The sequence below is a fragment of the Geotrypetes seraphini genome, chromosome 5, assembly GCF_902459505.1.
Source record: "Geotrypetes seraphini chromosome 5, aGeoSer1.1, whole genome shotgun sequence".
Classification (NCBI taxonomy): domain Eukaryota; kingdom Metazoa; phylum Chordata; class Amphibia; order Gymnophiona; family Dermophiidae; genus Geotrypetes; species Geotrypetes seraphini.
In genome coordinates, this window is record NC_047088.1 from 185,359,917 (window position 1) to 185,385,442 (window position 25,526).

The 25,526-nt window shown below is 45.8% G+C and overlaps 1 protein-coding gene across 2 annotated transcripts in view; it reads left to right on the forward strand.

Annotated features, from left to right (window-relative positions):
• The window catches only part of ZSWIM2 (zinc finger SWIM-type containing 2), a 53,838-nt gene extending 29,371 nt beyond the window's left edge, over positions 1 to 24,467 (forward strand). For both annotated transcript variants that reach the window (XM_033944298.1, XM_033944297.1), the window contains exons 8-10: positions 5,826 to 5,926; positions 7,100 to 7,253; positions 22,460 to 24,467. In XM_033944298.1, the coding sequence (XP_033800189.1) occupies positions 5,826 to 5,926; positions 7,100 to 7,253; positions 22,460 to 23,215 (1,011 nt within the window). In that variant the 3' untranslated portion in view covers positions 23,216 to 24,467. The remainder of the gene's footprint in view (positions 1 to 5,825; positions 5,927 to 7,099; positions 7,254 to 22,459) is intronic.
• The last annotated feature ends 1,059 nt before the right edge of the window (positions 24,468 to 25,526 follow it).

The following is a 25,526-nucleotide window of genomic DNA, read 5'->3' on the forward strand; positions in this document are numbered from 1 at the left end:
ACATATTCTGAAGGTCAATGCTAAGGTTGACAAAGTTTCCTTCCTTGGACCAGAAGGAGATACTGACAAACCACTGGAAGAGATTCTAAAACAACTACCCAGAAATAACACCCAAAGACCCACTCAGTGTGTGAACCAGTTGAGTGGAGTGGACTAACTGGGGGTGGAAATGGGCCCAGAGTTTGCTCAGCAGAATTTCCCAGACTACCTCTTCCTCTCAACACACTGACATGCTACCACCACCACCAACACTAGGAACACCTCACCGAGTATGCCAGCAATGCTTATAAACTTTATAAAACACATTATTATATTTTCTTATAAAGCATATATTTTAACTGAACTCAGCCTTGCCATTCACAAAAATAGAAAAGTTCCCATTTCAAGCTGTCTCATGTACACTTTTCAAATCTAACATATTGTAATCACAAAACAGAAAATAAAATTATTTTTTCTACCTTTTGTTCTCTGATCAATATTCAAATCTTGTTGGTCCCAGGCTCTTGTTGTCTTGCTTGCCAGGGTCTCCTTTCTCCGTGCTAACCATCCGTCTGCCATCTCTGTTCTCCCCTTCCGTTTCCCTTCCCTCTCCCGGAGATCTGGCATCTTTCCTTTTTTTTGTCTCCATCCACAGATTCACCTTTTCTCAACTCCCCACCACCCCAGGATCCACCATCTCTCCCTTTCTGTTCCCAACTATCCTCCTATCCAGTATCTCTATCCCCCCTCCACACCATCCCCTGTTTCCAAGTTCTCTCCCTTTCTGTTCCTTCCCTCCCTAAATCCCATTATGCACCATCTCTCTCCCACTCCTCTGTTTTTAGACCCATTATTTCTAACCCCCAAAGTCTGGCATATGCACGTATCTTTGACCCCCCCCTTCCCTCTCTCCCTCTGTGTACTTTTACACCAGGACCCCCCTCCCCCGAAGGTCTGTCCCCCCTCCGAAGGGCTACACCCCACCCCTGAAGACCTGCACCCCCCGAAGGACTTTACCTCCCACCCGAAGGTCTGTCCCCCTCTGAAGGCCTAAACCCCACCCCTGAAGGCCTGCACCCTCCCCGAAGGATTGTACCCCCCACCCGAAGGTCTGTCCCTCCCTGAAGGCCTGCACCCATCCCGAAGGCCTGCACCCACCCCGAAGGCCTGCACCCACCCCGAAGGCCTGCACCCACCCCGAAGGCCTGCACCCCCGAAGGCCTGTCCCCCCCCTTGAAGGCCTATCCCCCCCTTAAAGGTCTGCCTGTCCCACCCCCTTGTAGGCCTGTCCCCCCTTAAAGGTCTGCCTGTCCCACCCCCTTGTAGGCCTGTCCCCCCCTTGAAGGCCTGACCCCCCCTTGAAGGCCTGCCTGCTTGTCCCCCCTTGAAGGCCTGTCCCCCCCTTGAAGGTTGGCACCCCCCCAAAGGCCTGCACCCCCTTGTAGGCCTGTCCCCCCCCTTGAAGGCCTGCCTGCTTGTCCCCCCTTGAAGGCCTGTCCCCCCCCTTGAAGGCCTGCACCCCCCCTTGAAGGTTGGCACCCCCCCAAAGGCCTGCACCCCCTTGAAGGCCTGCACCCCCTTGAAGGTCGGCACCCCCCCTGAAGGCATGCACCCCCCCTGAAGGCCTGTCCCCCCTTGAAGGCCTGTCCCCCCCCTTGTAGGCCTGCACCCCCTTGTAGGCCTGTCCCCCCCCCCTTGTAGGCCTGTCCCCCCCTTGAAGGCCTGCCTGCCTGTCCCCCCCTTGAAGGCCTGCACCCCCTTGAAGGTCTGCACCCCCCCCCCCCGAAGACCTGCACCCCCCCTTGAAGGCCTGCCTGCCTGCCTGTCACCCCCCTCCCCCTTGAAAGTCTGCCTGCCCGCCCGCCCGCCCCACCCTGAAGGCCTGATGCCCCGACCCACCCCGAAGGACCATTCGCCCCCCTGGCCTCCCCGCACTACCTATGAAGCAGCCGCAGCAGGATCGCGACGTCAGCTATATTTGCGCTACTTAGGAGCTGCTTCCTGCGTCGCGGTCCCGCCCCCTCCTCTGACGTCAGAGGAGGGACGGGACCGCGGCGCAGGAAGCAGCGCCCAAGCAGCTGAGGGATTGCTGACGTCGCGATCCTGCTGCGGGCTGCTTCATAGGTGTGCTGGAAGGTCAGTGGGGCGAGCGGTCCTTCGGGCGTGGGGGGGGACTGAGCGGCAAGGCCGGGAACACCCCCTCAGGGCTGGTACCCGGGGCGGCCCGCCCCCCCCGCACCCCCCTAGGTACGCCACTGCACCGAACCAAACTGATAGAAGGAGAATGAGCTTCTTCAGGGATCTGACCCAGTTCTAATACCTCTCCGTCTCCGTGCCGACCGACCCCCTCAAGGACCGACCCTTGGAAACATGTTTTCAGGCTTGGAATCCAGTTAAAAGGCAATAGACGCTCTGTCTATACCTGGGACCAAACTGAAAGAAATTTGTCCAGCCCTGGCAAGTTCAAACCCAACTCAAACCAAATTCTGCACTCCTGGGGAAGGGGGAGGTTTTGCTTCTGAGAAAGTGCTCCTTAGTACATCAGAATCTCTGTCTGCTTCTTGGCACCAGCACTGGAGAAATAATGAGACGCCCTACTTTCTTTCTGCATGTGAAGCCATCTGGAGGGGGGGGGTGTGTGTTTGTGAGTACCAGAAGGCACTGCGAGGAAGGAACGGGGTATATTAGTAGATCTGTGTGTGATGGAGGGCACTAGGGCCAGCAGGAGTGAGGTACATAGTTAGAGCTGTAGAGGGGGGGGGAGAAGGAGGGTGTCCCTATTGCAAGGGAGGAGTGAGGTTTTCCCTCGCCTTTTCTTCAGTCCTAAAGTTCACATTTTCTGGCTTTGGCTGCCTTCAGCAGTCATGCGACCGGGTAACAAAGCCCCCTGACCCTGCACGCTGTCTGATTCGGCTGCTGTTGAACAGTTTGCGTGCCGGAACCCTTCTCAGGCTGAGTGGAATTTGGGTTATGAGCTGCAGGGAGTGGTTGTGAATTTCTCCGTGAGAACCTTGTGCATCCTCCTCCAGCTTGAGTTCCGATCCTCCCCGAGGCTGACGTATTTCCTGTTGCCTCAGCTTTCAACAGCAATCTGACCTGGAGGAGGGGAGAACAAGGCCTGGGAATGCATTTATCTGAGTTTGGGGTTTAGGTTTCTGCCACTTGGTGCTGAATGTAAGACGCGCGCACGAGGACGCGCACGCGTAGACGTCCGCACGTAGACGCCCGCACTAGACGTCCCCACGTAGACGTCCGCACTAGACGTCCCCACGTAGACGTCCGCACTAGACGTCCGCACTAGACGTCCCCACGTAGACGTCCCCACGTAGACGTCCGCACTAGACGTCCCCACGTAGACGTCCGCACTAGACGTCTAGTGCGGGCGTCTAGTGCGGACGTCTACGTGGGGACGTCTAGTGCGGACGTCTATTGCGGACGTCTATTGCGGACGTCTAGTGCGGACGTCTAGTGCGGACGTCTAGTGCGGACGTCTAGTGGGGACGTCTATTGCGGACGTCTAGTGGGGACGTCTATTGCGGGCGTCTAGTGGGGACGTCTATTGCGGACGTCTAGTGGGGACGTCTAGTGCGGGCGTCTAGTGGGGACGTCTAGTGCGGACGTCTATTGCGGACGTCTATTGCGGACGTCTAGTGGGGACGTCTATTGCGGACGTCTAGTGGGGACGTCTATTGCGGACGTCTATTGCGGACGTCTAGTGGGGACGTCTATTGCGGGCGTCTAGTGGGGACGTCTATTGCGGACGTCTAGTGGGGACGTCTAGTGCGGGCGTCTAGTGGGGACGTCTAGTGCGGACGTCTATTGCGGACGTCTAGTGCGGGCGTCTAGTGGGGACGTCTATTGCGGACGTCTAGTGGGGACGTCTATTGCGGACGTCTACGTGGGGACGTCTAGTGCGGACTCAAGCTGGAGGAGGATGCACAAGGTTCTCACGGAGAAATTCACAACCACTCCCTGCAGCTCATAACCCAAATTCCACTCAGCCTGAGAAGGGTTCCGGCACGCAAACTGTTCAACAGCAGCCGAATCAGACAGCGTGCAGGGTCAGGGGGGCTTTGTTACCCGGTCGCATGACTGCTGAAGGCAGCCAAAGCCAGAAAATGTGAACTTTAGGACTGAAGAAAAGGCGAGGGAAAACCTCACTCCTCCCTTGCAATAGGGACACCCTCCTTCTCCCCTCCCCCTCTACAGCTCTAACTATGTACCTCACTCCTGCTGGCCCTAGTGCCCTCCATCACACACAGATCTACTAATATACCCCGTTCCTTCCTCGCAGTGCCTTCTGGTACTCACAAACACCCCCCCCCCCTCCAGATGGCTTCACATGCAGAAAGAAAGTAGGGCGTCTCATTATTTCTCCAGTGCTGGTGCCAAGAAGCAGACAGAGATTCTGATGTACTAAGGAGCACTTTCTCAGAAGCAAAACCTCCCCCTTCCCCAGGAGTGCAGAATTTGGTTTGAGTTGGGTTTGAACTTGCCAGGGCTGGACAAATTTCTTTCAGTTTGGTCCCAGGTATAGACAGAGCGTCTATTGCCTTTTAACTGGATTCCAAGCCTGAAAACATGTTTCCAAGGGTCGGTCCTTGAGGGGGTCGGTCGGCACGGAGACGGAGAGGTATTAGAACTGGGTCAGATCCCGACCCACCCCGAAGGACCATTCGCCCCCCTGGCCTCCCCGCACTACCTATGAAGCAGCCGCAGCAGGATCGCGACGTCAGCTATATTTGCGCTACTTAGGAGCTGCTTCCTGCGTCGCGGTCCCGCCCCCTCCTCTGACGTCAGAGGAGGGACTGGACCGCGGCGCAGGAAGCAGCGCCCAAGCAGCTGAGGGATTGCTTACGTCGCGATCCTGCTGCGGGCTGCTTCATAGGTGTGCTGGAAGGTCAGTGGGGCGAGCGGTCCTTCGGGCGTGGGGGGGGACTGAGCGGCAAGGCCGGGAACACCCCCTCAGGGCTGGTACCCGGGGCGGCCCGCCCCCCCGCCCCCCCCCTAGGTACGCCACTGCTCCAATCTACTCGTGATTCAATCAGCAGGAGAGGCTCCTGCCTGACTAAGGACTCCTTTTACTAAATGCGCTAGAGGTTTTAGTGTGGGCCAGTGAGGTAAATGCTCTGATTCTCATAGAATTCCTATGAGCGTCAGAGCATGTATCTCGCCAGTCCAAGCTAAAAAACCTCTAGCGTTGCTTAGTAAAAGGAGCCCTTAGCTGGTTAGGTTCATTTTAAGGGCTGGGTAGTTAAGTTACAGTGGCTAAAGATATACCAGCTATTTGAGTGATCTGATTTGGCCACTAAACTTGGCCAATCAGTGTTTTAAATCAGCGGCTATCGTATGATAAAGCCAGTTAAGTTTTAGCCACTCAACGCTAATATTTAATAGAGATAGCCAGCTACCTCCCATTGAATATTAGCGCTTAGCTAACCAAACACTATCTAATCTGGCAGAAACTTTTTCTGGCCGGTTAAATAGCACCAAATATTGTGCAGGGTGTGTTGTTTCCAGTTTTGCCCCATCCCTTCCAAGAAGCGCATCCCCATATTTGAGTAGAAGTGTGTACCCAGTGGTCAATTTTCAAAAGCTTAGGTTTGATTCTCAAATGATGTCCCTCATAAACTTTAAGCCTTCTTCTAGAATATAGAATAGGCTAGTAAAGTCAGACATTTTAGCTTAGGCTTTTAGCAGTGTTCAATTGTCCGTAAAAAGGGAATTTAAACAAACATTGTTGATGATATATATGTTAATAATCATAGTGCTACAGTGTAAGTCATCAAGGTTGCTAAGACCACAATAGAGCATTGCTAAATAATGAACATGTGTTAATGCTACAGAAGAGAAATCAGAAGTGGAGACCAGTGGAACAGTTTTCAGAATTACCATGTGATGGATGTGGAGAAAGCACAAAAGAGGAATTGCTGAATCTGGCAAAGAGGCAAGTTGCATATATACATTTTTTTTTCCCAAATGTATTTATATCATTTTCCAAGCCACATAACACAGAGATTGCAGTGACAGAATTCAGTTAGGAGGCACACACCAGGGCTTCTCCTGGAATCAGTGGCGTAGCGAGGGTGAGTGATGCCCGGAGCAGTGCTTACTTCTCCGCCCCCCCCCCCCACGCCTTCCTGACCCCCGACGTGCATCCCTTCACTTCTCTTGTACCTCTAATTTTCCCTGCGTAAACAGCATTACGAACTTGCTGCCCACGTTATGTCGGCTACCCCTCTGACATCACTTCCTAGGTGCGGGGCCTGGAAGTGATGTCAGAGAGAGGCGACACCACGTGGGCAGCAAGTTCATAATGCTGCTCGTGCAGGGAAAATTAGAGGTGGACAAGAAGGGGCACACACGCATGGCAGGGGTGTCAGGAAGAAGCGAGGGGGGGGGACAGAGGAGGATAGGTGCTTGCGCCCTTTACAAAGACTGTGCCTGGGGGTGGACCGCCCCCTCCCCTTACTACCCCACTACCTGGAACCCTGCAATCCTGGGCTTTTAATTCAAGCTAAGTGTTGCTGTTGCAGGATAAAGAAAATGCTCTTCCATGTTTCTCTCAGGGAGCAACAAAAGGTAAAGAAAATGACCCAAGTTTCCACAGAGAAATGGCAATCCAAACAGAAACAAAAGATGTGGAAACAAACAATGTTCAAAAGCTTCATTTTATTTCTTCCAAGAGAACTAAAAACACTATCCACATTTGTGTTTCACAGACCGAGCACGGACAGTGTTTCGGTAAAACACCTTCCTCAGGGGCCCAATGGAAAAAGATGTAATAAGATAGCGTTACCAACCAGATGTGAAGAATTGTGGGTGCTGTGCCATCAGCTTTTGAACATTGTTTCCACATCCCTCAGGGAGCAGCAAGGGGTCCAGTCAGCCAAGACCTCATCTGAGAGCTGGATGCAAAAAGCTCCAGCCACACATTTTTCAAGAGCAGAATTGGTTGATCTCAGAATTGTTTTTAATTGTTCTTCTGCTTTAATGAGTAATCTAAATTCTTTGTGGAAATACATAGGGCTTCAAACGATTGAAATCTCAGTAGACAAATGAAATCTGCCTAATGAACATGTAAAAACAGTTTTATTTCTTATGCCTTTCCATTACCCAGATCTGTCTCTCTCCCAAAACACATTCTGAAGTCTTTCCCTGTCATTGTGGTTAGAAGAAGAAGCGCATTGCTTAATCCAGGTCAACAGTGTCGAATATGTCTGAAAGCTTTCAGCCTTGGCCAACTTGCAAGACATTTACCCTGCAACCACAAGGTACAAACAATTTAGTGCAGTTCTGGAATGAATTAAATTTATTCAGTCACATTTACCTGTATGAGAACAGCAGCTTTGTGATTTACATGTCCTTTCTGAAATATTTAACTGAAAAATCTTTTATTGCATTACTGTATCACAGCCCTAACACTTTCCAGAGTCTGTGATCTATTCTAAACCCTGCTGAAAATCCTTGCAGCACTTTGATAAGCCGTTCTAAGAGCATTCCCTGCCCTGATTTTCTCCTTTTTCCTCAGAAACAGTCTCTACTTTTCTCAGTGATTTAACCCCACAATTCCTTCCAGAAAACAATTTTGTTCAGATCATGTATGTGAGGAAGCAGATGTCTAAGGGACCCTTTTATTAAATCGTGTTAGGAAATGGCCTTAGTGCATTCAAATGTGGGACTTTCCCATGCACTAAGCCCATTTCTAATGCAGCACTATTTAAGACATTTTTCAGAAATATTTTTCAGATAGTGCTCTTAATATTTGCATTGGCGTGCATCACCTGGAAAAAGATCATTTACCACCTCCTGTTTAGTGTTCCCATATTAACTGTGCATTATCCTGTTAGGTAGTGCTAGTGCAGGGGAAGGTAATTCCGGTCCTCGAGAGCCAGAGCCAGGTCAGTTTTTCAGGATATCTACAATAAATATGCATGAGATAGATCTGCATCTCAAGGAGGCAGTGCATGCAAATACATATCCATTGTGGAGATCCTGAAAACCTGACCTGGCTCCGGCTTTCGAGGACTGGAATTGCCTACTCCCGTGCTAGTGTGAACACACTAGCTGGATAACACTTCCATTTCCCATTCCCTGCTTATGTCATGTCCCATCCCCCAAAAATTACAAAAATAAACAATGCCCAATTAGCACATGCTGGAAAGCAAATTACCACACGTTTAAATGTCTTTTGCGGTAAGCCTTTTAGTTAGATATTTAATTATCTAAGGGTCGATATTCAGGCAGCAGCGGTGAGCATTTTGCTGACCAACGCTGGTGTTATTTGCAGATATTCAATGCTGGTCCATGGCAGAGCTTTATCACTGAATATCTGGTTTATGAAGTCAGCTAGCATATGGCTGGTTACGTCTATATTTAAAACTTAAAAAATATCCACAATCCTATCTTTATGGGTTGCCGCATAAAGATAGGATTGTGGGTATTTTTTTGTTTGTTTTTTGTCATTCAGTTAGCCATTGTAACTTATTTAGGGCTCATTTTACTAAGCCACAATAGAGGTTTCTACAGCAGCCCAGAGTGCTAAATGTTTCAACACTCATAGGAATTCAATGAGCATCGGAGCAACATCGGAGCATATAGCGCTCCAGGCCATGGTAGAAATCTCTACCGCAGCTTAGTAAAAACCCAGCGTTATTTGTTTGAAAATCTTTTTATTGAATTATGTAAAGCATATGAATCAAAATTTAGAAAGGTGACTTGAAGATAGGACTGTGTTTTATGCAGTCCCATTTATGTGATTACCCCGCTGAATATTGGCACTTAGCCAACTGCTTACTCCGCCCCCAGAACACACTCAACATAGCTGGCTTTCACTTAGGTGCCAACCAATAATTTTCAGTAGAGATAACCGGTTTACTGCCACTGAAATCTAAAATCCCAGTTGTCTGTGTTTGGCGGAGAAATGCTTCTAATACACTATGTTGGTCCATTATAATTATAAAGTAACAAATATAAATTTTGAGATTTTAGTGTTGCTGGTATTGTATTCAGGCAACACAGACATCTATATGCCTTTAAAAAATCGGTACCCAGAACTACTCCTGGTAGCACACAAATTCTGATACACATGTACACTTGCTCTGAAGGTGTAAATGTATACGTGAACCAGTGGCATAGCTAGAAGTGAATTTTTGAGAGGGCCAACCATTACATGGGTAGGCACTAGAGAATGACACAGGGACTTTTACCCATGGCTAGCCGCGGGTAACACTCAGGAACGGGGGGGAAAAATCAACTGGTTGCTGCAAGTACGGGGACAAGGCCATTCACAGCCCCGTGGAGCGAATGGCCTTGTCCCCTCAGTAAAGGATCTGCCGTGAGTTGCCTGCCCACGCCTCCCAGTCAGCACCACCCCTCTCGATCGTGGGTGCAGAAGCAGAACCCCACCCCCCCTCATAAGTTCAGCAGCTGCCCTCCCTCCCTATTGCGGGTCCAACAGCTCTCCACCCTTGCACCCTCCCTCTCGATCGTGGGCGGCAAAAAAACCCCAAAACAACAAACCTGCAACACTTCTGGGTTGGCCCCTTCACACCTCCCAGGGCAGGCCTACAAGCCTCTTAGAAGCTTCCTGCATGCAGGGCTGCCCCGACCGGAACCTTCTTGCCACCGATTCCCTCTTTCCGATGTAACTTGGTCTAGCATCTAACTGCTTCTCTCCATTACCCCAATGGTGTCTGTCTTCTTCCTTTCCATCTCTCCCTCCCTCCCAGCAGATTTTAGCATATCTCTCTCTCCTCCTTTCCTCCTCCCAGGTCTGGTATCTCTCTCCTCCCCTTCCCCCTGCTCTGGCATCTCTCTCTCCTCTCTTCCTTTTCTTCCCTGGTCTTCCTTCTCAATCTATTTTCTGCATCTGTCTAAATTCCTTCTTACTATTGAGTCCTCATTTTCCATCGTTCATTGTGTCTACCTAAAGCTTGCCACCTCTTTCCCGCACCCCTTCCAGTATCTAACTCTATCCTCTTCCCCCCAATTCAGCATATGTCCTTTTTTCTTTCTCCTCCCCACTTCCTTCCATGGTCTGCTCCCCTCTCTCACCTCCCTTCCATTCAATGTCTGTCCCCTCCTGTCCCCCCACACTTCCATTCAGCATCTGTCCCCCCTCTCCCCCACACTTCCATTCAGTGTCTAACCTCCTCTCTTACCCCCACTATACTTCTATTCACCATCTGTCCCCCCTCTCTCACCCCCACACTTCCATTCAGCATCTGTCCCCCTCTCTCACCCCCACTACACTTCCATTCAGCGTCTGTCCCCCTCTCTCACCCATCACACTTCCATTCTGCATCTGTCCCCCTAAACCTAAAGCACCACTCAACCTCTTTCTCTTATCGGGTCATCTCCCTTCCTTCCCCTCACCTTCATGGACGCTTTCTAAAACCAAAGTTCTGTCTCTCAGATGACCCCTAATGAGGAAGCTATTCTTACAAGTTGCACACACACGACTCCCCCAAAGCTTTTCCTCTGACGCAATTTCCAGTTTCTTCCATGCGGGTGCATTTATTACGTTCAGACACAAACAGTGATGCGACGTGCATTTATTGTGCGTATGTGTCGTGATGCACATATATGTGCTCGTATTGCAAGACAACGCTCATTTATCGATTTACAATTTAAGAAAATGTTTTGCTTGCCTTGCAAAACCCTCGTAAACCATGTTACTCACTATCCAAGGTTTGACTGTATTTGACTACATGCCAACACTGAGGGGTAAATTCTCTATACTATGTCTAACTTAGGCGTGCTTTAGACGTCCGTAAAAGGCAAGTGTCAATCAAACGGAACTTAGGCGTCTGGAAGACGCTGAGTGGAGGATAGACGCGGCTTACTGAAACGTCATCTAGACGTCTCCAAACGGCCGTGCTTGGACGCCAAATAGACGTCTGTATGATGTTATTTTTTTTTTTTTTAATTATACTGATTTTTTTATACTCTTTACTGATTTATTATCAGTCATTCAGCATTCTAAGCTTTCACATAATTAACCCAAAGTATAGGATGATGAAAAGGATAATCAAAACACAGTATACCATTTGTAAACTATATATTTTCTGTAATATATTAGTTTTAGTGGGAGTTGATCTGGGAATATCTGTGAGGTAGGGAATGGCAGACAGAGAACACTGTGTTGTTTCTTTTTCCTCTATGATATCAGAATTGTAGAGTTTACCATTAATACAACATAAAAAAATATGTTATGTTTGAAAGGAGAACTAGAAGATGAAACGTACCGAGTGGGTGTTGAATTTACATTATCAGTATGGAAGGTGGGAAACTGTAGATATATGCTACACAGAAAGCTGTACAGTAATGTCATACTCACCTATTAGAAGTGGAAAGGATAGGACGTTGAACACCATATAGGCTTCTGATAAACTTAGTTTAAGTTCCATAAAGACTGGCAGGAAAGGCACCCTAAGTCATCCAATAAGCTTTCTCTGGATTTCCCAGAGACATTATTTCAGAGAGGATAGTTTAGAAGTGATATCTTGCTCTAAATAACACTCTCCTGGTCTTAAAACATTGCTACAATCAGCTCATTCTTCAGAACAAAGGTAAATCCCATAACTTACACTGGCCCAACTTAGAAACAGAATCAAAACACAGATCAGACCTGAATGTGGCTTCTACTTCACAGGAAGAGGAAGTAGCCAGCAGCACAATGCTGACCTCATTGTGACATCATCAAGGTGCACCTGGAAGGTAGATATGCCACAAGTAAAAGACAAGCCAGGAGTTGAACTCACAACCTCCGGATGATCGATACAGCACTTTTACTCACTGAGCTACACAATCTTTTACTCCAGTGTCTCTGGCTCCCCTGTCATAGCATACCTTAGTGATGTGCTAAGGTATAATCTACTTAGCTATCATTTCACACTCAGTTGAGGCAAAAAACTTGTAGCTCAATGGTGTAAAGCACTGCTGTCACGGATGCAAAACCCATATTCTTAAGTATGGTTCAATAAATGTAATACAGAGTCAAATTATGCTGTTTATTTTATCAAACCCAAGCTCAACTTTGTAATGTATTGTGTATAGTATTGCTAATGTGTTTGAGATGAAAATGAGAAGCGATAGGTCTATCTAAAATAATAAAATGCTAGCCGCGCATATGCACTCAGACCTGCGTGATCGGTAATCCCTGTTCTGTGAGATGTAGGTTCATGGCTTTGCAGGAGTGCGCATGTGCGGGTCCCCGGCCACTCCCCTCCTCCCGCCCTCACTCAACATGGAAGCCAGGCAAGCTCTCTCCCTGCCCGCGTCCTCAGCAGGGAACACACCTCCCGCCCTAACTCGCCGCCGCTGCTGCTGCTGATACTCCTATAAAGAGCAGCCTGCGATGGTGTCCGGCTTTAGTGAACCGTGCAGGCCGCTTTCCAACCTCTGTAGCAAGTTCCCTCTGACGCACGGGATCGCAGGCTGCTCTTTACAGGAGGATCAGCCACCACGGGAAAAGCCGCCAAAAAAAAACTTCAGTCGCAGCTGGCCAGCCCACGGGAAGGGAAGGAGGAGGGGCCGAATGGAGCAGGGCAGCTCAAGGTAAGAGAAGGGAATGGGGAGCTGGGGAAAAATGCTGCTACTGCTTCAGAAGGGACCTGGAGGGGAAGGGAAATATCACTGCTGCTTCTGCAAAGGAAAGTGGGGTGGGGGAGACAGACAGAAAGACAGACAGACAAAGGGTGCCAGGGAGAGAGAAAAATAGTAGGAGGGAGAGAGACAGAAAGAAAGGAAGAAAGAGACAGGAGCAGGAAGAGAGACATAAATAAAGAAAGACAGACAGGTATATATTCTAGCACCCGTTAATGTAACGGGCATAAACAAGCCTCTCCGAAGGCCGGCTCCAAAGAAAATGCTACCTCTCTGTCCAAAGCCGCTGCGGCAGACTCTCTCAAGAGGCACACCAGCGTCGGAAGCCTTGTCTCTGACGTTGTGACATCTGAGAGGTGTCTGACGCTGGTGCGGCTCCCGAGAGAAGCCGCCGCCGCAGCCCCAAACAGAAAAACAACATCTCCATGGGAGCCAGCCCCGGACACAGGAAGTCTCTCCTGGGCCGCGACGGAGAGGGCAGGGGGGTGCTAGCGACCGGCAGCCGCCACTCCGCACCACCTTTTGCCTCAAGCCGCAAATAAAAGACATGCTGGGAGTTGAACTCACAACCTCCGGATGATCGATACAGCGCTTTTACTCACTGAGCTACACCATCTTTTACTCCAGTGTAGCTGAGAGCAAATGAATGTATCTGATGCACAATGCTGATGAAAATATCACAGATCAAGCACAAATGCACAGGAGTGTAAAGGAGACAAAATTTTGCTATTTTACAGCCCTCTATATCCTATACACGTCTAATTAACGTCTGACGTATAGGCGTTGTTAAATCTTAGTTTGTCCCACTTAGGCATCCTATGCGGAAAAACGGTGTCCTTAGCGGTTTGTGGGCCTATAAGAACACCCATGCGGCGTCTAGTGACGTCATGCCGTTTCAGCATTGTGATGTCACAGAATCGCCGATTTTTACAACGCAATTGATTTTGGATAACATGGCTGCCAGGAGGAGCCCCAACTTCTCCTTGGAGGACTCCCACTTCCTGGCAACATTGTTCCTCCCCAAGGAACATCATTTCTTCAAAATCGCAGGAAGGAGGAGGACCTTTCTGCAGTATCGTACCTCCTGGGAGCGCCTGACCAGGAGGTACAACAGACTGGCTTCCTATCCCAGGAATGTAAGTATTCATATTCAAGTGATCAAAGAATAAAGTAAATATATTTTCTTTACATAAATCTGTACAGAATATTGCTTTCTTATTAACCCCCCCCCCCCTCCCCAAGGTGGCAGAGTGGGATGTGAACTTACAGCCTCCAGTTCTTAATCATGGTCATTCATAAAGTGCACTTTTTAATCTTTGTGCCACATGTAAGTGATTCCAAACAGCTCATATATAGTATAAACTTATTGAAGTGTGCTGCTACTTCTCATCCTAGCCAACCCATTGTATTGGCACACCAGGATAAGAGAAGAAGGCTGAATGCATTTATTTAAACTATTGCCATAATGCTGTACAAACCTAAATTTACTCATGTTGCTTCCTGTAGCCCAGGATGAAGCATTGGGGCCTGCTAACATCCATGTGTGCTCCCTATCCTATTATCACTGAAGGCCAGCAAAATTTATCACCCATTTTTCTGTGTTATAGAGGTCAAGACATAAATAAAACAGTTAGGTCACAGTGCGATATGACACTCATCCTCTCTCTCCCCGCTCTCCTTTTCCATTATGCAGATGGAGGACCTCCACAAACGTGGCCGGCTCCTGAGATGGGAGGAGCAGGCTTTTCTACAGAGGGTGCAGCGTGAACTTGCCACGCTAGCTGGTGAGTAATAATATTGGAAACCATTAAGTGAGCACAGTACACATAACCTCTTCATGAAATCATCAATAATAATAAAATGTTAAGCGCAAATGCGCACTCGAAAGTCGTGTTCCCTGTTCCGTCACGACAGCACGAGTGCGCATGCGCGCTTAACATCACAGTCTCCTTTTTTTCAAGCCGCTGCTAGCGACGCGTCGAAGCTGGACCCCCCGTTGACCCTCCCACCGCTACAAGGCTGACAAACCCGGCAGGAGCAGCAGCGTGGCAGGCACAGTAAACGCTGCTTCGGATCTTCTACTGGCCTAATTTCCTCTGCCTCGTCCAGGGACGCGGTTATGTGTACTGGGGGTTTCGGTTATGCCGGGTTGGCGGTGGGGGGGAGGGGGGTCAGGCAGGCTGGCATCGGAGGAGGAGTGGGGGGGTTCAATGGAAGGCAGACAGGATGGCATGGGGGGTTCCATGAAAACATGCTGCTCAGGGGGATGGGAGGCAAGCAAGCAGGCAGCAGGCATGGGGAGGTTCAATGGAAGGGGAATGGGAAGCAGGCAGGCTGACATCGGAAGGGGGGTGGGGGGTTTCAATGGAAGGCAGACAGCCAGGATGGCATCGGGGGGGGATATCCATGGAAATAAGCTGCTCAGGGGGATGGGAGGCAGGCAGGCTGGCATGGGGGTTTCAATGGAAGGCAGGCTGGCATCGGAGGGGGGGAGGAGGGAGGCATGGGGGGCACTAAGGACATAGAAAGGGGTACTATGGACATAGGAAGGAGGCACAGGGAGATTCACAGACAGAAAAAATGAGACAGGCAGCATGCAAGGAGAGAGAGAGAGACAAAGAAAAAAAATACCCAGACAGACAGACATCTACTCTAGCACCCGTTAATGTAACGGATAGAGATTTGTCTGCACTGCCTTCTTGCTATGCAAATCTCTCATGCATATCCTGAAAGCCTTGTCTACAAGGAGATGTCGAGGACTGCAATTTCCCACCCTTTGTCTTAACATCTCCTTTTTTCATGGCCAAATGTGGGCAAGGTGTAATAGTAGAAATCTAGTAGAACTCATTGTCTGTTGTCAAAACTTTTAAGATTGTGTCTCATACCTCACAAATAGTTACTGCTTTGGCACAAGTAGAGCTAGCAGCAGGGCTTGCAGATGACACCGGATATTGCCTGTCTCCTAAATGTTTATAAAGTTCCATTTAGGAGGTTCATGTTTTGCAGTTTTATTAATTCATGGAAAGAAAGCAGTAAAATAATGCCATGTTCAATAGTTTACTTCACCTACCTGATGGTATCCTGTTTCCTTTCTGTCTAGACGAAGCAGCAGCTGCACCCTCTGAGGGTCCAGGAGCCGGCCACGAGGAGGCAGAGGCTCCGGTGGAGGCGCAGGCCCGGGAGGAGGCAGAGGCCCAGGCGAGGGCCGAAGCCCTGGGCGAGGCCTTGGCGAGGGCACAGCCCCACGAGCCGCCATCCTACACCCCTTCCCCCTCCTCTCCGCCCCTTCTGTTTTTGGACCCCTCCCCATCCCCTTCCCTCTCTGACTCCCCCCAGAGCAGTATGGCCAGCCTCAGGAGGAGGCCGGCCTCCTCCATGCACCCTCAACCTCTCCAACACAGACAGTTCCAAGATTAGGGGCTGTGTTGGAGAGGTTGGGGAAGATAGAGGAGGCCCTGATCACCCTCATCCAGGAGCACCAGTCATTGAGGGAACGGCTGGCTAGGTTGGAGCGTGATGAGGAGGGAGGGCATGTGTCCAGCCATGAGCCACCATCTTCTCAATGACTGGCCTTTACATAGCTCCTGACTCCTCCTGAGGTAGCTCAAGCTGCTCTTGGGGGTTCACCCACCCTTTCTTTTCCATCCCTCTCCTCCCCTTTGTATATAGTTTGGTTTTAAATGTTTTAAAAGTTTTAAAATATATTTTATATTTATTTAATTTAAAAAAGTTTATAGTGGTTTATAGGTTTCCTGTGTCGGTTTCTCTTTGGAGGTAGTGCTGAATGGGCCCTACCATTCCCTTTCAAATTAACAAGGTGACTTAGTAAATGTGTATAGGCCCTGATATTTATAATCTAAACATATATAAGCACGAGGTGAAAAATGGTATATGATTTTAATTGGACAGGCCAGGAAAACAGCATGGAAGATGGATTGAGACAATTAAGAGTTGATTGGTTAATTTCTCTTTGCAAAAGAGAGCTTAACACTCATCCATGTACAGTTCTCTCATTAAATACCTGTGAAGGGAAAAAAAGTGTAGTTAATCACAAGGGCAAAGAAAGGTTGCATGACATCATTCTCACCTATTTTACTTGTTGGTACTTGAGCTCTGGCCTCTTAGAAAAACCCAAGGCCACACTGTGCTAGGGACAGATAGCTTTGCTCGGGGGGGGGGGGGGGGGGAAGACAGAAAGATACAGACAGCAGACAAGGAGAGAGAGATAAAGGAATAGTTCTAACAGTCAAGTGAAGAATAGTAGAGTAAGTAAATAAATGTTACCAAATAGCTTTCTCATCTACAATTGTTTGGCCAGGTGCAAGTTGGTGTGCTGAGCTGCTCTTCTGGTCTCTCTGGCAAACACACTGGGGTAATGAGCATACCCAACCTGAAATGAAGAATAGAGAGAAACATGTTACAAAGACCTATGTCTCCAAAATTAATCACTGAAGTTGTGGCTGAATGTCACATCACAGTCTCCAACACACACCTAGAAGTAACAGAAGTGCTAACATACCTTTGGACTCCTTATTAAAATTAACAGCTACAGCTGACCCCTTTTGATAATAAAGATGCCTAACCCATTAGGCACTCATTAGGAGTTTTCCACCTGAACCATGTACACTGATTTGATGTCCACTGAAAGGCAGTGTTCCTCCCCCCCCCCCCCCCCCCCCCCCCACACACACACACAACACACCTGACCTATTCTTATCAATGAGGTAGTACACAGAACCATTCCTCAAATGATTTAAACTGGCCTGTAATTTGATTCTACAAAGAATGAACTTTAGCTCTATTAGTAAACCCTCTCAGATGTGTGAACACATATATTTTACTTACATATCCATTTTGCTACCACCATAATTTCTACCAGCATGAGTGCTCTTACAACAAACTCACCTTGACTTGAATGTATTATCACTCTTTTTTGTCAGCCCTGTGGAATGGAGAGTAGGGGATACCAGAGGTAGAAGAACTATTATAAACAATAACACACAATGAAAGTCCATAAATCTATCATAGGGACACCTAAGTAGCTTACAAATTATCATTCTCACCTGGACTTACTATCTGAGCTGCTTCTAGAAAAGATAAAACAACATATTAGAATGACATGTATCTGTTAATGGCTCTGTGGAATAGAGAGAGGTGGGAGGCAGAGATAGGAAAGCAAATTTAAAAACTAAGACAGAGTAAAGTCTCAAACGTCTGTATAAGTGATAGGACAGAATAGAAAGGAAACACTGCTCACCTGGACCTTCTTATACTCAGTTAACCACGCCCACCACACCTCATTGGTTGTCCGATGTTCTATAAGTATCTTGAAAAGCAGGCTGCACCTTGCACCTCTATATTCTAAACAAAGTTCTCTCTATAGCTCAATGCCTTAAAGCACTGCTTTTTATCTTCCATACATCAGGGGTTCAAGTCTTGAATAAGGTTTGCAAATAGTTTATATTACTGTTTCAGGCAGGAAAACTGGTAACTTTTTAGCCATGCCTTTACTTCAATAGATTTTGCTTCAGCTTTTATTATCTGCCTGTTCTCTCTCATGCTGAACACCCTCCCCAACCCCAACTTCCCCGCCCTAAATGTCAAGCCAAACTGCATTTACCAATACTAATGTGTGTAAGATCCATCTCACCACATGTATCATCCTTCAACACCTATCCAAGCCCTCTGATGTTTGATTTAACTCATAGCTGTTGGCCAATGCCTATATTGCATCAAAAGAAACACATTCCTACTAGAAAGGCTTGTAGTTGGGAGCAAATGTATCTCATGCACCTGTGGCTGCAGAATGCTGATGAGAAACAGCAAATTCCACTACTTATGAGAACTGTTAGGATGCAAGGAAACAAAAGTGAAGGTGAGGATGGGATTTGAACCAGGGTGCTTGAAAAGATGGACAAGGCGTAATAGAGCACATTAACCAGGCGATCCACAAATGTCATCTTGCTGTCAGAAGAAAGGTTTCCTCTCATCACTGCTTAGGATGTCCGAGCCATGGTAAGTTGAAAATAGGTTTGCCTGGAAAGGGAAATGTGCACCTTACAAATGGCAAAGTCCACCAAGTAGACCCTGTTATAAGAGCTAATAGGAAGCTGCTAGGACCTTATTAAAATGAGCAAAGATGGGAGTTGAACCAGGGAGTTTGAGAGGTCAGAACAGGCGCATTAACCTGTTGAGCTAGAAATGCTTCCTTGTGCTTATAGTAGTTTTGATTTGCTTATACCGCTTCTTATAGGCAGTTATTCTGCTAGGAGACAAAAAACACTGCTGTTTTATATATTGTTTCTTCACGATTTCAGAAATGTATACTTTACCATTATAAAAACTAACAAAGTATGCCATGTTTAAAAGGAGAAATATAAGATGAGTTGAACTCAAATTCTTAGCATGGAAGGGGAAAAAGTTTATTTTACTGCTACACAGCAAAGTTGTACAGTAATGTTATATTCAACTCCTATAAGAAGTGGAAAGCATCATCAAGGTGCACTTGGAAGGTAGATATGCCACAAGTAAAATACAGGCCAGGAGTTGAACCCTCAAACCCCAGAAGATCAGTACAGCACTTTTACTCACTGAGCTACAGCACTTTTTGCTCCAATGTCTCTGGCTCCCTTGTCATATCATACCTTAGTGAACTGCTAAGGGAAAAGGAGCTTAGCTATAATGTCATAGCAGGCTGAGACAAAAGAGTGGTAGCTCAATGGTTAAAAGTGCTGCTTTCACTGAGCCCCAAACCCATATTCTCAAGTATGGTTGAATACATGTGACATGGAGTCCAAAAGTGCTGTTTTGATCGAACGCAAGCTCCATTTTTTTAATATCCAACCCAGACCATGCTCACACGCTAATCTTCATTCTAAGCACTGTACTAATGGATGTATGACTGTAAGTAATTTGTTCCGTTTAGGCATCATACCCAGAAAAGCGGTGTTTTTTGCCCTTAACCATCGGCGTCATTTGTGCTGCAATTCCTTAATACATATTTGATATTTGTTTTCTACCAGAAAACCTTCCAAATCTTTAGGCATTCCTTTGCTTAAACTTATTTGAGTTGATCCTTAAAATGATCTCCACGAATTCTCAGCAGCCTATTCTCTGTCATCCTAGACCCCCCTCCCCAACACACATTCCTGCAGCATAACATCCTAACCCTAACCATGAAAAACAGCAAAGTCCACCATATATATATATATATACCATTTTGAGTGCTAATAGAAAGCTGTGAAAAAGAGGTATGCTGATGGTGGGAGTTGAACCGGTGACCTTGAGGGGTTGGATGAGGTGCATTAACCTGCTGAGCTAGAAATGCTTTCTTTGAGCTGAGTGTGACATGATAGCTAATGAGCTGATACATAGGCAGATCAGTCAAGTATGATATGAAAGGGAGGTGAGATGGACCTAAGTAGAAGCTGCTGTAGGTCTATGGATAAATATGCTGTAGTACTCATCCAGAGGTTGTGAGTTCTACACCCAGCGCATCTTTTAATTGTGGCATACTACTTTGAAGGTGCAGATTGATGTGGTCACAATGAGGTCAGTTTTGTGCAGCTGAAGACCTCTATTTTGCAATGAGGGAAGCTGAATGTTAAGGTGTGTATCTGTTTATTCTCTTTTTAAGTGCTGAGAAATGAAGTAATGTGTGCAATAATGATATGTGTTTGCTGTTCTTTCTTTGCTTTCAAAAGAGAGCCGATTGCAGTGCTGTTTGGTGAGAAAAAAAAGGGGGTTGTTTTTAAACAGGAAAGCCATGTGTAAATTATAGTATTGTTTGGGCAGAAATGTAGTTTGTTATCCATGCAATATAATGTGTTATATTGATATGGTGTCATTACATTTATTAGGACAGAGAAAAGATGAAAATTACCTATTCAAACTGAATTATTGTTGCAAAAGCACCACAGGCGTCTAAGTCGCGTCTAAAGGGGAGCCGGGATTAAGAAAGTTGAAACTGCATTGAAATGAAGCAAAATCCACGTTAGACCAGCGTTTCTTATGCCTACATTATAGACGATATTTAGACGCAGTATGCCGCCTAAGTAGCGTCTAACTAGTGCCTGCCCATCACCACGACCATGGCACGCCCACATCTACATATATAGACGCGACTATGCTTTCTTCAGACGTCTATCCCACGCCTATCTTTTATGGACGTCTATCTGCCGTCTACCTACGTTTAAGTCCCAATTAACGCTTATTAAGACCCTTAACGCCGTAATTATTCAATTACTATGGACGTCTAAAGCACGCCTAAGTTTAGACGTATTATAGAGAATTTACCCCTGAATATCTAGGTAGAACCTTAAATGTTATGATGGGAATTGTAGAGCAAAGTTTAAATATTCGGGGGGACAGAAGCAGGGAAACATTTGTTTTTGTTTGTTTGTTTGGGAGGAGCAAAGAATCTGAGCTCTGTCCCTACCCCCTCCACCTAGCTCCATGCTTGTAATTGTTGGGTGGAGCCAAAAATTGGTAGGTCCATGGTCTCTATGACCCATCCCATTCTGCTGCCTATGGGGGGTAAACAATTTTTATTTGTTGTTTTAATTAATATTCTAATATTATAGGTGCTTTTATTTATGTATTCATTTCTTTCTTTGTCTGATCCATTGTGTTCTTGGCTCCTTTGCTCTTTAAAACAGCTGTCTATCAAAATGAGCCAGGCTTTGTGATATAAGGTTCAGTGGTCATCTTCAAAAATCAATTCCCCATTGCATGAGAGGACCTTCTAGTGAAGTGTGTACATACACACATAGGTGTACAAACACATGCACTTCATCGGAAGGTTCTCTCATTCAATCAGGAAAATCATTGTATTGTAGCCAGACTCTGAAGCTGTCCTGTAGAGACTGCAAAACAGGCAAATTAATAATCTTCAGTTAGTTTGCTTGGATTTCAGTGACGTCTTGTTCTTCATAAGTTATACCTTTCAAAATTGCTGCAGTTTTGCGTATCCAGTGCCTACGTTAGTTGCATTGTTATAAAATCACTCTTTGCAAAGCATATTGTACAAGCAGAAAATGGACACACCTGGCCTGACTGTTTTTCAAGATATCCACAATTAATATGCTTATGCCCCGTTTATGGCTAGATCCATCTGGATGGGCTTCAATGGCAACTCCAGTAGTTAGGGAGTATGTCCAGACTTCTATGGTTGGTGCCCTGAAAATGGCAAGGACAGATCAAGATCATGAATATATCTGCCATCATCTACTATGTTAATATGAGATAAATTTGCATGTACTGCCTCCAATATATGCAAATCTATCTCATGCATATTCTTTGTGAGTATTCTGAAAACCTGACTGACTTGGTTGACTGGGTTGAAACCCCCTGGTATAAAAACAGTTAGCCAAATGCATAGATATAAGTGCATATGCAGACAAGAGGGGCTTATACTTATATAGTATGTACACTATGCTTAGGTATTCCTGGAGGCCCTATAGAAACATCATTTCCCTAGCAGAAAAGAGGGCCAGCCTTAGGGTGCAGAGCTTGTGGGAGAGCTTTGGGACCCTCTAAGTTTTCAAGTTTCTTTATCCTTTGATAAAAGGAAACGTGTTTATCAAACACATACCTAAATGGTTTACAATGGAATGAGTCTTTAAAAACTTTAAAATTAAAAGTAAAACATATCCCACATTTCAGCATATTAACCAGCCCTAGCAGGGGAGTATTCATTTTCACCTCTAAAGAGCTTGTTTAACATTACACTATAGGAGAAAAGCTTGTTTTATATTGTGATCACACACTCTTTAATGCCACCTCCACTGCAGAAAAAATGTTTTACAAATTCCTGCTACTCATTGCAGATTTATGCAACTTAATCTAAACTGTTACTTTTTATTATTATTAGTTTCACAGGGAATGCATTGACAACTGTTTGCTGTTTGAAGATAATTCCTGCCCAGTGGACGGGCAAGTTCTATATAATCCATTAACATGGAAAGAAGTAGCAACTGGTGAGAAAACTAGTGTATCAAAACCTCAAGCAAAGGCTTTCAGTTTGTCAAAGCAACAGGAGACAGAGCTCTTCATACCAGGAACTGGATTATCCTACAAGCAAACAAAATTTGAACATGCACAGGGAAACCACTCAGGAAACAATCAAAGTGGTGATCAGTGGCCAAGAGGTTCTCGGCAACCTGTACTATTAAGAGGTTTAAACTATTTAAATACCTGTGAACCAAGTTCAAAAAAGGATGGAGCAACAAAGCATACCGTGCTACAGTCTCCCAGATATGTTCATGACTTATCCCTAGAAATCTTCCAAAAACCTTTAGCTCAAAAACCTATTAGTGGAGCTCTGTCTACAATAGATGTTGTTAGCAACAAAAACTCATCTGCATGTGTGGTTGTATTACAACAAAGCAACAAACCGAATGGAAGAAAAGAGCACCTCCATCAAAATCAAGTTTTTCAACACAGAGGACTATCTTTTAGGAGTAGGAAGTCAAGGAAAAAGATGGAAGTTGCAGGTTTGAATCTTGACAATAACATGTGCATAGAGGGCTTTCTTCTACTGAAAGAAGACACCAAATATGCTGAAAAACATAGACCACAGAGGGGACTTCAGTCAAGAAGATCAAAGTCAAAGCCTTCCGATTACTGAAGTAGCAGAAATGGTCTTTCTGGTGGGAACAATTACCCTGAAGAGCAATATTGGGCAAAATGAAGAAAATATGCTTTTCTCAGACGCTGTGCCTCATCCACTTATTTTGTTACAAATATTCCATGTGCTAAGGGGTAATTCTAGGAACAACTTTTCCCATATATAAAGCCTCTTTTGCATGCATAAAAATCTAAAAATCAAGTGCCTCTCCACTTACGTATAAATACAAGTACAAAAAATAACACACAATATGAGGGCGTGCTTAGGGCCAATTCTGTAATAGTGTTAAAGTGCCTAATCTATTATAGAATAGTAGTGCAAAGTTGCTTTGGTGTGCTAAAATCAGGCATCACAGCTGTATTACTATTTAAAAAGGCAATAAAAGGCCTTCAGTCACTTTCCTCACTGGACAGAATGCCAGGAAATCAAAATAGTATACAAATTAAGTTTTATTACATATATACAATATTTCTAGCCATTTTATTACATATATACAATATTTCTAGCCATAATCATTGATTAAGTACAGAGTTTGAATTAATACGTCACCGGTTATTATATCATCACTCCGACGGAGGACCACGTTCAGGAGGCTTACTCACAAAATGTCATCACACAGCTTAAATGTCCCTGCTTTACAGGTAACTTTCCTCCCTTAAATTGTACTTTTTCCCCATCCCCTTTTTCCAGATTGGATTTACAAACGCGTGCTTACCTCATGTTGAGAGGGTAATCCCCAATCAGCATGTCTTGAAAACAACTAGCTTAGCTCGTGGGTTGTATACCCAGCCCCTCTTTATGGATTGGATACTTTTTCCCTCATCCCCTCTAGCCAGACTGGATTTACAAACGCATGCTTATCTCGTGCAGGGAGGGTGTGATTCTGTCAAGCACCTATCATCAGGTGCTGAAAAATTTCTGGCCTTGCTCGTTCTCATAGTACTTGTGTTTCCCTGTAACAGCTATCATGGATCCTAGGCAGTGTCATTCAATATTAATAATCCTTTCATATCATAAGTTTCACATTCGTATCACATTCGGTCCTTATTGAGTGATACTGCCATAGGATACCATCGTGGGCCGTGTTGATTTACAGCATAGTCCATAAACCACATAACAATTCCACAAGGACAGAACAAGTACTACTATGGTTAATATAATTCCAATTCCTTATGGACTGATTTATCATAGTATTATAGCTTTTAACTTTCCCAACTTTAAATCCCAATTTGGAACGGAAAAGTTGTTCTCCCAGAATACATTTGTTCTAAATCCTATATCAGGTGTTCAAACATAAGTTTGATTCTGCCAAAGAAGTGTTGACATATTGTGTAAGCATCCTGCAAAGGGTACTATCATTTTTGGTAATTATTGGCTCATTAGTCACCACACATATTACGCGTGGTGCTATTTCAATAATATAGTCCATTCACACACATCATATATTATTGATTGTAATTTACAAATTCGCCCTTGCAATGTGGAGTCACAAAATGTTAAAATTAAATTTAGGTGCCCAGAAAAATTGCTTCTGAGGTTCCCCTAGTATGAGGGGTAACACTACATATTTACACATTGTACTTCTGGTGCCAAAAGGTTTTTTTTGGTATAGTTTTATTAAACACGGTCCTCCATATCTGCTCATTTCTAGTGTGTTCATTGCTTTTAATTTATGGTCTCTTGTTGTCACATTTGCAATGATACATCTGGAGTTAGCGCTGCAAGTGAAGTTATCTTGCTTCCGATTCATTGAAGAATGCTTCCATCTCCATGACGTAACGACCCCTTCTTTAATTGTAATACGTCGCCCGGGGGCAGCGCCTCTTACCCCATTCCATATTCCAAGGATTCCAAGGCACACGTATATCTGCAAGTTTCAGAAAACATTATTACTCTCTCAAATAACATTTCTCCTGAGGGACATATTCCCATTTTTCCACTCCCGGTTTCATTACAAGGGAGGGCCTTATCTTTCCCGATTGCAATCACCTCCGCTGGTCCCGGAGGTCCTTTAGGATTGCTAATCCAGATTTTGGCTATGGACAGTTTCCCAATCGTCAAATTGGGGGTTACATTATCCCTCCACTGCCCATATTTGTCATCTGTAGTTAGTTTTTTAAGGGCCTCTTTCAAAAGTCCATTCATCCATTCAATTAATCCCGCTGCCTGGGGATAATAGGGCATGTGATATACCCATTCAATATTATTTTCCTTAGCATATTCTTTTATCTGCCCTCCCGTAAAATGTATTTGTAAGGGCATACCATAATACTGAATAATCATGTCTAAAGTCCTTAGAGTGCTCCATTGT